The sequence below is a fragment of the Vulpes lagopus genome, chromosome 7 (genome assembly GCF_018345385.1).
Source record: "Vulpes lagopus strain Blue_001 chromosome 7, ASM1834538v1, whole genome shotgun sequence".
In the NCBI taxonomy this organism is placed as follows: Eukaryota; Metazoa; Chordata; class Mammalia; order Carnivora; family Canidae; genus Vulpes; species Vulpes lagopus.
Window position 1 is genome coordinate 16,532,526 of NC_054830.1, and position 13,345 is coordinate 16,545,870.

Consider the following 13,345-nt stretch of genomic DNA (forward strand, 5'->3'; position numbering starts at 1 on the left):
GCAAAGAGGGTTATTAAACAGAAGGAATGACTATGCTATATTTATTGCTTTGAGGGGAACTTAAAGCTAAGTTCTTCAGGTGCCTTTTATACACTGAGAATAAAAAAATTAAGTATTGAGAGAATGTCAAGAGCTCTAAGGAAAGCTAAGGAAAAAAATCAATCTGTAATAATCATCAATTGTACTAAACCTATTTAAGTATACTAGAAAACAAGATAAAGTCTATGAAAATATATTTAACCTCATTGTTTGAAATTATTGGGGAAATACAAAATGTATTTGTATTTAACAAAATACAATTTTAAATTGTTCAGAGAGGAAACATTTCTAATTTTACATATAAGTTTCCTTAATATCCCATATGTTGGCAAATTGAATTTAAATAAAATATTTTTAAAAATAAGTTCCCATTATATCAGTCTAATATTTTTTCTTTCCTTCTTTTTTCTTTTTTTAAGATTTTATTTATTTATTCATAAGAGACACAGAGAGAGAGAGAGAGAGAGAGAGAGACAGAGACAGAGACACAAGGTAGACGGGGAAGCAGGCTCCATGCAGGGGGCCTGACGTGGGACTCCGGGATCATGCCCTGGGCTGAAGGCGGCGCTAAACCACTGAGCCACCTGGGCTGCTCACTTTCTTTTTTTTTCAAATAACATGAACAATATTAAGTAGTCTATGATCATGTAGTCCTAACACTAGGCTCTCACATTCAATGATTTCACTTTTATGGAGCTATACATATAAAGAAAGAATGTTAAAAACTCATTTAGAGTTCAAGCTCTAAATGTACAAAACGCACTTGGAATAGAGACAAGGCCCAAGGGTTTGGAGTGTGCTTCACGGTACACTTCTCTTCTGACCTCCCTTCTCATGGTTAAACCACTTCAGTAAGAAACCAGGCATTTGCCACTAAAATAACCTGTACCTTCATAGGGCAGGAGAGAGGAGTTGAAACCAAAGAACTCTCCTGGATATTATTGAAAAACAAAATAAACAAAACACAAAAAACCACCAACAAAGGAATTTGTTGAATTTATGAGTAGTTAAGGAAACATGAGACATAGGGCACTGATTCAATTCCTATTCAAATTGGAAAACAAGCAACAATATAGTTATTAAGGAAAAAATAGCTTGCTTGAGCTACTGCTCAAGAACTTTAACAAATAAGCTGCTATGATGCAAAATATTTTTAAAAAACTAATTGTTGGGATCTCTGGGTGGCGCAGTGGTTTGGCGCCTGTCTTTGTCCCAGGGCGCGATCCTGGAGACCCGGGATCGAATCCCACATCGGGCTCCCGGTGCATGGAGCCTGCTTCTCCCTCTGCCTATGTCTCTGCCTCTCTCTCTCACTGTGTGCCTATCATAAATAAATAAAAAAAAAAAAAAAAAAAAAAAAAAAAAAAAAACTAATTGTTAAGACATTTACTGTAAAGAAAAAGTCATGGATGACAGGGATTTCTTCTCCGAATTACAGTTAATTATTTTACTTTTTAAAAAAGCACATTAAACAAAGAATATTAACATTTTACGTGTTATTATCTAACAACATTACATGAATGTTACCTCATAAAAATGATTGCAGATTTCAAAAATATTAATGTTCCTCTACGTTTCTAAACACAACTTGCAATGACCATTAGATTTCTTATTATAATCATATTGTCATCAATCGTATTAAGTATCTCTATAGAAACAAATTAAATAGACAGTTCCTGCCCTTTATTTACAGTTTCAATGACATTGACAAGTGAAACCCTAACCATTACAAGCCCTTCAGATATCAAATCAAATAAGCAAACATGTCACTTTCATATTTGTTTACTGTAGAGCTGTGTCCACTTGATACATTCCTTAAGTAATTATTTCACGAAGTCTTTTCACAGCCATTATGGGACCATTCAGACTTTTTGATTTTTAGAAAAATGAGTCTGAAAGGTATTCAGGTGATCAAGGATGATGGCTTATCCAATTTCAGTTCTAAAATTTTTGTCTGCAAAATTGAACTTAAGGAATACAAAGCCACAGATAGCTCTAACATGGATCCCAAATTGAGGAAATTGAAGAGAAAATCTTAATTCCAAATTCACTTTGATCTAGGCTATTGGGAAGTTGTGAGTGGAGGAAGGTGTGTTTTGACTCAAGCAAACTTACCATCAATCTCTAAAGTTCTGGGAACCATTGCTTACACCAGTCTGAAGGCCCAACCTCCCACCCTAGATGCCCTCCAAAAGGAATCAGCCCAGATGGCAGGTGCCCAGGCCTCATTCCTGGAAGCCCCCATCCACTCAGCACAGGAACGGTACAGAAAAGCTCAAGCATTGCCCTCCCCTCAAGAGCGGGGCCTGCAATTTGCCAGCACGCACATGCAGACCCCTATCTTCCCAAGGCGCACCCCATGCTCACATCCATGGCTCCAAGTATGCCAGGAGCTATACCCACTAAGGCAAGCCTTCTCTACTTTTTTAAAGATTTTTTTAAAAAGATTTTATGTATTTATTCATGATAGAGAGAGAGAGAGAGAGAGAGAGAGAGAGAGAGGCAGAGACACAGGCAGAGGGAGAAAGAAGCAGGTTCCATGCAGGGAGTCCGATGAGAGACTCGACCCTGGGACTCCAGGATCGCACCCTGGGCCAAAGGTAGGCGCCAAACTGCTGAGCCACCCAGGGATCCCCAAGATTTTATTTTTTTAAGTAATCTCTACACCCAACATGGGGCTTGAGCTCACAAATCTAATATCAAAAGTCACACACTCTACCAACTGAGCAAGCCAGGCACCCCCCACAAGCCTTCACTATTAACTCCTCTTGCAAGGCTGCGATTCAGCAGGCACTAAACACCCAGACATTTAGAGACCCCATACCAGGGGATCCCTGGGTGGTGCAGCGGTTTGGCGCCTGCCTTTGGCCCGGGGCACAATCCTGGAGACCTGGGATCGAGTCCCACGTCGGGCTCCTGGTGCATGGAGCCTGTTTCTCCCTCTGCCTGTGTCTCTGCCTCTCTCTCTCTCTGTGTGTGTGACTATCATAAATAAATAAAACAAAAACAAATTAAAAAAAAAAAGAGAGACCCCATGCCATCTTGCACTTACTGAAATAACGCTTGTTATCATTCTTACGCCGCATCATTTGAGTGGGTTTCCGCTCCCAAATTAAATTACAAGTTGCTTGAGGGATACAACTGTGCTTTATCTCTTTTGAATCCCCGCTCAATGTCAAGAACAGTGCCCAGCACAGAGCAGGAACTCTGGAAATGGTGGTTGGTAGTGATGGTCATGGCTGGAAGTCAGAGGGTGGCTGAATCTCCACATGTGGGTCCATCTTCGGTCACTACTGAGAGAGTCCCAAGGGGCATATGTCACTCCCTGTCACATCACCTCCAGTCCCTGAGTCCACAGCCCTTCCAAGAGGACACTAAGTTTCCAGGCACCACTTGCAAAAAAGCCATATTCAGTCCCTCACCATGCCCTCTCTTTTAGCACGGTTTTTCCCTGCCAGGACCTTGGGGGGAATGCTCTTCTCTCATGGCCGCCGCCCTTATATAGTTCTGCTGTAAGTAAGTGAACGTCTGAGTGGCCACCAGGAGACTTCTCTGAGAGGCTCGTGGTTTCCTTATTGTTTGAAGGGTGAGAATGAACAGAATTGCTACCAAGTACCTCTGAGGGCTGGATAAAAGGAGAAGGAGCATCTGCTGGGACAAGTCCCTCCCTACCTTGCAGCGCTCCTGCCCAGGCCAGGTGCTCTCATAGGGAATCCTCACAGCTATCAGAGCGGCGGCAGCGTCTGAACCCCAAACAGAGTTCAAACGCAGCCGGCCTCGATTCCAGGCAGAACTGGCCTTCTCCCCTTTCCTCACCCAACATACCGGACCCTTGCGTGGAGCGCGGGAGGCAACGGGCCTTGGGGCCATTCTTGTCCTTCTCTGGTGCGGTTTCTTCATCTGCAAAGCGAGTGGCTCGACCTGGCGATCCCGAAGCCCCCTCCAGTTCGAAAACTGACGAGTACGGAAGGGTCCAGAAGACCTCTGGTCCCCCACTTCGCGCCCTCTCAACCTCCGCACCGACGCAGAGCCCTCGTGGGACCGAAGAACGTTAGATTCGAAGACCCTATGCCCCAGGCAGCCCGCAAGCGCGCCCACGATGCCGCGCCCTCTCCTCCGCTCCAGTTTCCCGGGTCAGCGAGCCAAGCAGGGGGACTTGATGGAGCGGTGTTCGGATGGCAGCCGCTGCCCGCCGCCTCGGCGTAAACTCCCTCTCCAGCCTCGCTTCTCCCCACCCGGGCGGCGCGTGGCCCCTGATCCCCGGTGTGGAGGCAGTGGCCCGCCAGCTGCTGGACCGCTACCAGTGCAGCCACCGCAACCCCGCACTCGCGGCTGCAGAACTGTGTACAGAGGCGCCATGGCAACCGGACGTTTCCGCCGATGCCGGAAGTATCAGGGTAGTGGCGGAAATGAATTCCGCAGCCCTGAGTCGGGATAGGAGTACGGTCAGGTCCGGATCGGGAAGACGGGAGATGGGACCGGCTAATCCAGAAAGACTGAGGCAGCTGCAGGCGCGAAAGCACGGTCGGGAAAGCGAGGGAACGAAGGCTGCGCTCGCACCAGGAAGCGGGGCAGTGGCGCTTCCGGCGCAGAGCGGTAGGAGACTACGGCGGCCGCGCAGGGCCCCCTGCGTCCAGCCGGGCGTTCCTGGCGCGCTCCGCGCGGCCTCGCCCCGCCCCGTTTAGTATCGAGCCGGCCGGCCACGCCTGCGCAGTCGCGGCGGCCGGGGAAGATGGTGGAGGACGGCGCGGAGGAGCTGGAGGACCTGGTGCACTTCTCCGTGTCCGAGTTGCCTAGTCGCGGCTACGGCGTCATGGAGGAGATCCGGCGGCAAGGCAAGCTGTGCGACGTGACGCTCAAGGTACGGAGCGCTGGGCAGCGTGGGGCTGAGGGATAAGGAAAGAGGGGCGGGGGTAGAGGGGGGGAGAGAGGTCTAGCGGGCAGAGCGATGGGGCGAGGAGGTTGGAGGGAGACCAAGTAGGGGAGAGACAGGTGCCAATGGGAGCGGGGGATTGGGGCTGAGTGGGGCGACGGGCAGGGACAGCCTCTCCGCCCTTAGGAGGATAGGCTGGGAGGTGCGCGGCTCAGGCCCTCGGGGTGGGAGACATCGAGGTGCCCGCCTGCCTTTCCTATCACACAGACGGTAGAAAATGGACTTACAGCCCCTCTGGAGAGGAGGGGACGGTGGCCGCCTCTACATTCTGAAGGGCACCCGTGAAGCACCTTCTCTTGTCACCGTAGACATTTCTTTGTGCCCCTCCAAGTTAGCTGTGCCGTTGTAAGGCGTAGGCTTCTCCTTAGGAGTCATTGCTTGCCCTTGCTTGTTAGATTACTACCTTGTCTCTTAAGAGCTTTTAAAATCAGACCTGGACGTCTCTGCAGGTGGGCATCCACTCTGCCCCGCAGTGGAAGGTGCACCACCCTCACTACCTCCGCAAAGGTCTTCTGCGTGGGGAGAGGCATCCCTTAACCACCTGTTCCCTACTGGCATCCTGGGCCCAGGAGCCAGCCTTGCTCCCCTGCTTTGCATCCATTCCTGCCGGAGAGACATGCTGTGCTGCTCCTTGGCCCAACTCTTGAGCCCTCAGGGGCCCTCCAGGTGGAAAGGTGCTGCTGTGAACTGTGTGTTGCCTATTGGGCTTTGGCTGGAAGGCTCTCAGCATCTGTGGAGGACCACATATAATATATGTGCACATGCAGAGATCTTTTTGCCCTGCTTATTTTCTACAGAATTAAGGAAACACCCCCCCCCCCCGCCCCCGGACTTGAGTCAGACCTCTGGATACAGGAGAGTAGAATGGTTAAGAGTGTGAAGATAGAAGGATTTGGATTAAAATCCTAGTTGTAACCTTGGGCAAGTTACTTAATCTCTCTAAGCATCAGTCCTCCAAAGGTAAAAACAGGGATGATTTCTAACTCCTGGTATTAGTGTGAGAATTCAGTGAGGAAATTTGTGGTATTCTTTGCATGATGCCTGGCTTAGGTTTTTCATCCTCCGAAGGAGGTTGGGTTTTCCAAGAGAGGAATGAAGTGGCCTGAGAGGAAAAAGGATGGAAAAAAGGATCTTTAGCGGGGGACCAAGGGGTTTGAGATAGATGAACTAAATAAAGGACGCAGAGGAGGTAAATGTAAATGAGAGATTTTCGTCCATGTTGATTACATGGTAGAAGATGTCGAGGCTGCTAGAGGTTTGTAAGAAGAATGATCTGCTTGTGGCAATAAGACTTGGGGTGAGTAGAGACTGGTGAAAAGCAGTAATAGGGGAGAATTTGGAGGTTAAGATTTAGGCTGTAAGGGTGAGCCGGGTAAAGCTCGTGAGACACAGAAGCAAGAGGGTTTAATGGAGTGGGACAGGTACAGATATCGCTATGTAAATTGAAGCAATGTGTTTTGTCTCTGCATTTAATGCAATACAGAATATAACAACTCTTCATCATAACAGTGCTTTTTTTTCATTCATAGGGACAAGAAAGTTATCAGAGGTAGTTCCAATCGATAACGTCAATCTAAATTGCTGTGTTAGTTTCAAGCATCTGGGACATAAGGACTAGTACGAAGGCACAGGGAAGAGCTGGAGAGGACCTAGAGTGTTTGTTTCATTGGTTTTCTAGCTCTTTCAAGGTACAGCCTGAGGAGTAGCTCATGGCCGTGTGATGGTGAGGGCTGGGGAGAAGCCCAACAAACCAGACTTTCCTTCATTTCACTCCCCTGCACTAGAGCTGCTCTGTGATATCTGTTTTGGTCTTTCTCTTTCTCAGGATGGAGTCTTTTCCTGAAACTTATGATGTTTCTGGACTGTCTTCCAAATACATACTGAAAAATCATTTGGAAGCTTTTTGTTGTGGGATGGATTTATTGACTAGTGGGCCTCCTTGCAGGGCAGTGCTTCTCAGTCTTAAGCAGCTATTAAAATTACCTGGTGGCCTGTTCGCACACCAGGTAATGGTGGACCTCACCCCAGAATTTTTTTATTCAGTGCGTCTGGCATGGGCCCGAGAATTTACATTTCTGACAAATTTTCCAGGGGTGCTACTACTCCTGGCCTTGCGTTACATTCTGAGAGCCAAAGCTGTAGGGTGATGGACCTGCCCTTTTCAATGCAATATGTGCAGAGTCCATGGACCTTCATTCAGGCTTCTGCGTGAGTAGAATGAGCTTGGCTGTTATCCTAGGAACCTCCTGATGGGAGGAGCCTGGGGGCTCTTGCTTCCACATGCAGACTTTCACTTAATTCCCCAAAATGGTGCCACTTCTTTGTCTTCAGCGGTTGGTTCCCTTTCTACCCAAGTCTGGAGTCTCTAATTCATCCTGTCCAGATGATAAACCTCCAGTCTTCTGCTGGAGTGGTGACAGAAGAGTTGCCTACCTAGGGGAGGGGGCCAGTACTGCTTGATTTCAGCCTCCCTTATGTTCACATCTTCAGAGGAAACCCGAATCTCCAGCAGTTGAGATTTAGCAGAGACTCTGCAGTGGCTTGCCATGTTCAGCACTCGGTGTTCAGTTGAGCCAGTTTATTCATCTTCCAAAGTTTGCTGATATTTTTTATCTGCTCTCTCTCTCTTTCAGCTTTTTTTTCCTTGGGAGCTTTGCTGTTCCTTGATTGTCAGTTTGAGAGATGATATAGCACAGATTCAAGCCAGACTGCCTGGGTTTGAATCCTGACTCTGCCACTTACTAGTTTTGGAAACTTGGGCAAGTTCCTTAAACTAGCTGGGGACTCAGTTCCTTCATCTGTAAAATGGACATCATCACCTACCTAATAAGAGTGTTAGGGATTCCATTAGTTAATGCGCTTAAAATAATCATGTTGTAAATGCTCAGCACACAGCAGAGATTTATGAACAGTGATGTCATTATGAATGATAATGATGGGGTTTCTAGAGAGGAGAAATAAATGAGTATGTTTAACCTGCCATTTTGAATTTGTTTTAGCTTCTAATGAATTCTGGATGATTTTATCTAAACATAATGTTCATTGTCTTAACAGAGTTTGCAGACCACTACTCTGCTTCAGTAGCCTGCATTTTCCCAGAGGACGGGACTTGTTCAAAGTCACAGATTGAGTTAGGCAGAGCTAGAATTAGAGACTGGACTTCTGGTTTCTGTTTTCCTGGTTAAAATGTTCTTTTGTGCTCTCCTGGTGCCTCTTCTATCACTGACAGTGACGCACCCGATTCTATCTGCTACCATGTGATTTAATCTACCTCAAGTCACTTGTACTCATTCTTAACAACAGGTCATCTTTTCTATCTTCCCGAGCTTTAGGGAGTGTGTGATAGTGTTAGCAGGTATGATGCATTCTCAAAATTCACTTCCAACTCTCCAACCTTTCTTAATTTTGTTTTGGAAATAATTGAAATTTAAATTTCTTGGGCACCTATGGGATTATTAAGAAGAGGTAGAACAGAAAGGGTAATGATATTGGACTTTTAAAATCCTATTCTATGTCTGTATTGACTGGAACCTTTTTTTAAAAACTGAAAATGATGAACCCCCTCCCCAGAAAAATGCAACATATTTAACATACACACAAAATTTTGCACTCAGGCAATTCCCCTGGGGCCCATCTCTGGCTCATAGGTTATGAATCCAGCTGGGTATTGTTCTTCTAACAGAAAAAGCCCATGGTCCATCTACGTGACAAATCATTTTATCTTAAAGGTTAGGAGGACAGTAGTGCAAGACTTCTTGGCAACGTGTAGCATCAGGCTTGGTCTGGGTAGAGAGGTTTGCATCTGTTGAGGCTCTCATCCCCTTTTGCCAACAGCCAGTTTCCTCTCCTTTCCTGTGGGCTACCAGTTGCCCAGTCCTCAGGCCGCATCTGTCAGGTTCCCCTGGGTCCAGTGAGTTGAGCAGACTCCCCAGATTCAGTGAGTGTTCACCATAGTTTGTTATTCATAAGATCTAGACCCAGCACTTAAACATTGTTCTGTTCTCTCCTCACCTACTCCTTTTTCTTTATTTGTGAGAGCAAAATGGGATCACCAGACTTGCATATTATTCACTGACCCATAAGCTTAGGAGAGGAGCTTCCTTCTCGCTCTGTTTCGCAACCACTAATGAATGGTTTTTCATTGATTTGCTGGCATCAATCTTCTACCATTTCCCTAAGGCCCCTGCTAAGGTTTGAACCCAGATCTGAGAATTTATCCTCCAGAAGGAAACATCTTTTCCATGGGTAAAAGGCACAGTATTCGAATATTTCCTTTTGACCCACTAAATCCAGGTACACAGTTCTCATTGAAGCTGGCTTCAAGAGCCACACATTTGAGTCTGAAATATTGCCTCATTTGCTCCCACACTGATTTGGTGACGAAAGAGTATGTGGAAAGGATATCAGGAAGTGAAGTAAGGACTTGTTGATGCATGCCATTTTTATGTTATATGTGGCATAGTGAGTTACACAGGTTAATTATAGAGCTAGGAGAATACTATGAAAAGGAGCCATAGAGGTTGTCTATCAGAGCGATTCATTTTAAATATTAAAAAAAACCTGAGGCTTAGGGATATTAAGGGATTGCCCAAGGCACAAAGCTATATTTTCTGGGATCCAGCATTGCTTTTTATTGGTGGTGGAAGGAATGCTTTTGCATCCTCTTTCAGATTACTCACCTGCTCTGCTGCTGTTATGAAGCAGAATAGGGAATGCCATCTGCAGTCTCATTTTCTTTTTCTTTTTAAAGATTTTATTTATTTATATGATAGCAGCACGCAAGCCCAAGCAGGGGGAGCAGTAGAGAGAGGGGGGAAAAGCAGAGTCCCTGCTGAGCAGGGAGCTAAGCGTGGGGCTCAATCCCAGGATCCTGGGATCATGACCTGAGCTGAAGGCAGATGCTTAGTGGACTGAGCCACCCAGGTGCCCCCGCAGTGTCATTTTCAAGTATGGAGGACAGCGATGTATATGTCCAGTTGCAACACCATTGCTCTATTTCAGGAGAGAAAAAAGATACGGGTTTAAAATTAAAAAAAAAAAGATGCCAGTTTTATTTGCTAGCCTTTTGAATTCTGGACTCTTGATTTTGAAATGGCACTGCATTGAAAAACTTGTGCTTCTGAATATTGTTCGTTCTCAGAATTTTCTACTGACTTTTCTGAGGCATTTGTGTTTGTTTCCAGCCTTGCCTCTTTTGAGTGAACAATTAGACCCAAGAGGAAGAATGTGCTTCTTGAGAGCACGTGAGCACTTGCACTTAGGATATGAATTCATGTTCATCAAACAGTTAGTTTTGCTCTTTCTTCTTCAAGTTATGTTGTGGGTAATGCTGTTACATTTGAACACCAGTCAGAGGATGAAAGAGCTTGTGGCTGCCCGATGTGTGGGTAGGGAAAGGGAGTTGGGAGCGTCCTGAAAAATCAGTTACCACCCAAGCAGCATTCATGGGGTTCACCGTGAGGCTTCTGCATGAGTTTAAGAAGCCTGTGTTCAGGGATGATTCCTACAGCAGGCAGTTCGATGGAAAATGGGATCACATTTGTCTAAAGGTGTGTTCCTCGCCCCTTCTAAATTATCAGTCTGGTACCTCCCATCCTACTTTTGATTTGTTGAGTGTGGGCATTCCTATTGTCTCTTTGGTAGAGAGCCAGCCGGTTTCCCCACAGTTTAGGAAGGCCTCTTCCACATGAACAGCTGACCACATCACCACTCATTTCCAGCTTGGGAGAAGAGAAGGAACCAAGATGTGTGAACCAGGAGTTGGCAAGCATTTTCTGTAAAGAGCCAGATAGTAAATATTTTAGGGTTTGTGGGTCATACAGTTTCAGTTGCAACTGCTCAACTCTGATATTGTGGCACCAAAGCAGCCGTACATAACTCATACGTGAATGAGTATGGCTTTGTCCCATTAAAACTTGATCTACAAAAACAAGTGTAGGCCAAACCCGTTGGCTGTGGCTGGCAGACCCCTGTTGTATAGTGATATGGCCTTTGTAAAGTTCAAGGCTTTTGTTGTAGGTTACACTTCTTTTACAGCCCCAGCATATACTTCTGTTGTTCCAATACAGTATCTAGCAGGTGGAAGCATCTCTTGTTAAAGAGTACAGATGGACCAGAAGTGAAGAACTTTCTTTTTCCAGCTCACTGCAGGTGATCATAGGACTATCCTGGTTGATGACTGAATAACTGACATAGGAGAAGTTACTGTTAAATTTTGCATCTCATCTTTAAAGTCTTTTGGCTCTGGGATCCCTGGGTGGCGCAGTGGTTTGGCGCTTGCCTTTGGCCCAGGGCGCGATCCTGGAGACCCGGGATCGAATCCCACATCAGGCTCCCGGTGCATGGAGCCTGCTTCTCCCTCTGCCTATGTCTCTGCCTCTCTCTCTCTCTCTGTCTCTCTGTGACTATCATAAATAAATAAAAATTAAAAAAAAATTTTAAAGTCTTTTGGCTCTGCTGGAGCTTGAAGGAGACTATTTCCAAAACGTTAACTAAAGACACCATCATGCTCCCTTTCTGTCTCAGTTGAAGCTGAGGATGCTTAGCTGCTTGCAGAATGGCAGGCCAGAGGAGACCGTGTTGGCTCCTGTGTTCCAGTGGACCTGACTGGCTGTGTTCAGGGCCGTGAAGGTAAGGGCCAGAATTGGGGCTTATGGCAGGCACGGTAGATAGTTCACAAATGGCCCAATATCTCTGGGCAGAGTGTACAGCAGTTCTGATCAGAACACAAAAATGTTTTTCAAAAAATGAGTTCAAGGGTAGATATTTATATATATTCATAGGAGAATTACAATAGCCAAAAGATGGAAGCAACCCAAGGTGTACCAATGTTGACTGGATGAACAAAATAGTACCCCATTTTGTTGAAATACATATAATAGAATATTATGCAGTCTTAAAAATGAAAGAAATTTGGGGTGCCTGGCTGGCTCAGTCAGTAGAACATGTGACACTTGATCTCAGGGTCATGAGTTCAAGCCCCGCATTGGGTGAGGAGCCTACTTAATTGAAAAAAAAAAAGAAAAGGAAAAGGAAATTCTGACACCTGCCACAACATGGATAAACCTTAAAGACTTTATATATTGAGTGAAATAAGCCAGTCACAAAGGAACAGATGGTATGTGATTCCACTGAAATGAAGTAACCAGAGTACACAAAGAAAGTAGAATGGTGGTTACTCAGGGACTGGGAGGAGGAGGGAATGGGCAGTTAGTGTTTAGTGGGGATGGAGTTTTAGTTTGGGAAGATAAAAAAGTTCTGGAGATAGATAGTGGGGATAATGGTACAGCAATGTGAATATACTTAATGCCACTGAACTATACACTTAAAAATGGTTAAAATGGTAAATTTTATGTTACATAGTTACCACAATTTTTTTAAAAAGCTAATAAGCTCAAGATGGGCAAGCGAGATTGCTCATAGTGCTTTGATTGCAAAGACCCTAAAAACAGAAGCTGGCTCTGTGTCCAAACCCACTGATGAGAAACATGGGATACCAAGGAGTAATCTTCCCCTGTTCTTTTGCTTTTGTAGTGTGCTGCTTCAGCTGTTGAGAGCCAAATTTTGTCAGCTTAGCCCTGTAGCCGCACTTCTAATGATCACTTAAAAGGAATTGATTTCTAAGAGTTACATAATATTTAAACGATGGACACATGTCATGAGCTTATTTTTCCTGTGCTGATTTGTAAAATCTAAACGTCCTGTAACCTTGACAGACCTGTCCTGAGGACCAACAAAACACACTAATGCTAAAATGTCTTTCAAATAAAAGTTTGTTGGTGTAGTCTGTGAATTATAAATGGCTTTCAAAAATCTATTTGTTTTGCTTATTTTGCTCCTAAATACTAGACCTGCATTTCATGTTGATCCTTATGCTAAATAGTGTCTCAAATGAAAGCTCTTTCCCTCCTAAACCATCACTGCTTTTGTTCATAGATGGCACACCATCCATGTATTCAGGATTGAAACTCTGGAATTGGCTTCAGCTCATCCTGTATTTTTTTTTTTTTCATCCTGTATTTTGTGACATTTATCACAATGACAATGATGTAATTATTTACACTACCATAACTCCATGAGAGCAGGAACTATGACTGATTTATTCACTGACATGTCTATATAACAGGCACTTATTTAGTAAGCCGCTGTTGTAATTTGGATCCTCTTAATCTTTTTCCTAACTCAGGATTTCTTGAGTAGTATATTGAGAGAATTCTTATAGACACTTGAGGGGATGGTCCTTGTACAGCTATTGGACTGTTTTTCCCCAGGCTCAGCTCCGATCCTGTAGTTCTCTGGCTCTGAGTGGCTTCCCATTTCATGCTTATTCAACAGTATCCTCAGCAGATAGGTCAGCACCTTCCTCATGCCAAG

General features: G+C 45.1%; 2 protein-coding genes across 6 annotated transcripts in view; one reads left to right on the forward strand and one right to left on the reverse strand.

Moving 5' to 3' along the window:
* KIF9 (kinesin family member 9) overlaps window positions 1–3,959 on the reverse strand; it is a 54,556-nt gene extending 50,597 nt beyond the window's left edge. Inside the window, exon 1 of one of the 2 annotated variants that reach the window (XM_041761330.1) lies at window positions 3,865–3,959. Coding sequence is in view for 1 of the 2 variants with exons in the window: in XM_041761328.1 (XP_041617262.1) it covers window positions 3,092–3,128 (37 nt within the window). In the remaining variant the exon portion in view is untranslated. Of the gene's footprint in view, window positions 1–3,091; window positions 3,214–3,864 lie in introns of those variants that run through there. The other variant, XM_041761328.1, reaches the window with a different exon arrangement.
* A 798-nt stretch (window positions 3,960–4,757) lies between these two features.
* The window catches only part of KLHL18 (kelch like family member 18), a 53,832-nt gene continuing 45,244 nt past the window's right edge, over window positions 4,758–13,345 (forward strand). For 2 of the 4 annotated variants that reach the window (XM_041761335.1, XM_041761336.1), the window contains exon 1: window positions 4,758–4,900. In XM_041761335.1, coding sequence (XP_041617269.1) covers window positions 4,772–4,900 — 129 coding nt within the window. In that variant the 5' untranslated portion in view covers window positions 4,758–4,771. Of the gene's footprint in view, window positions 4,901–11,497; window positions 11,603–13,345 lie in introns of all 4 variants that reach the window. The other 2 variants (XM_041761337.1, XM_041761338.1) reach the window with 2 other exon arrangements.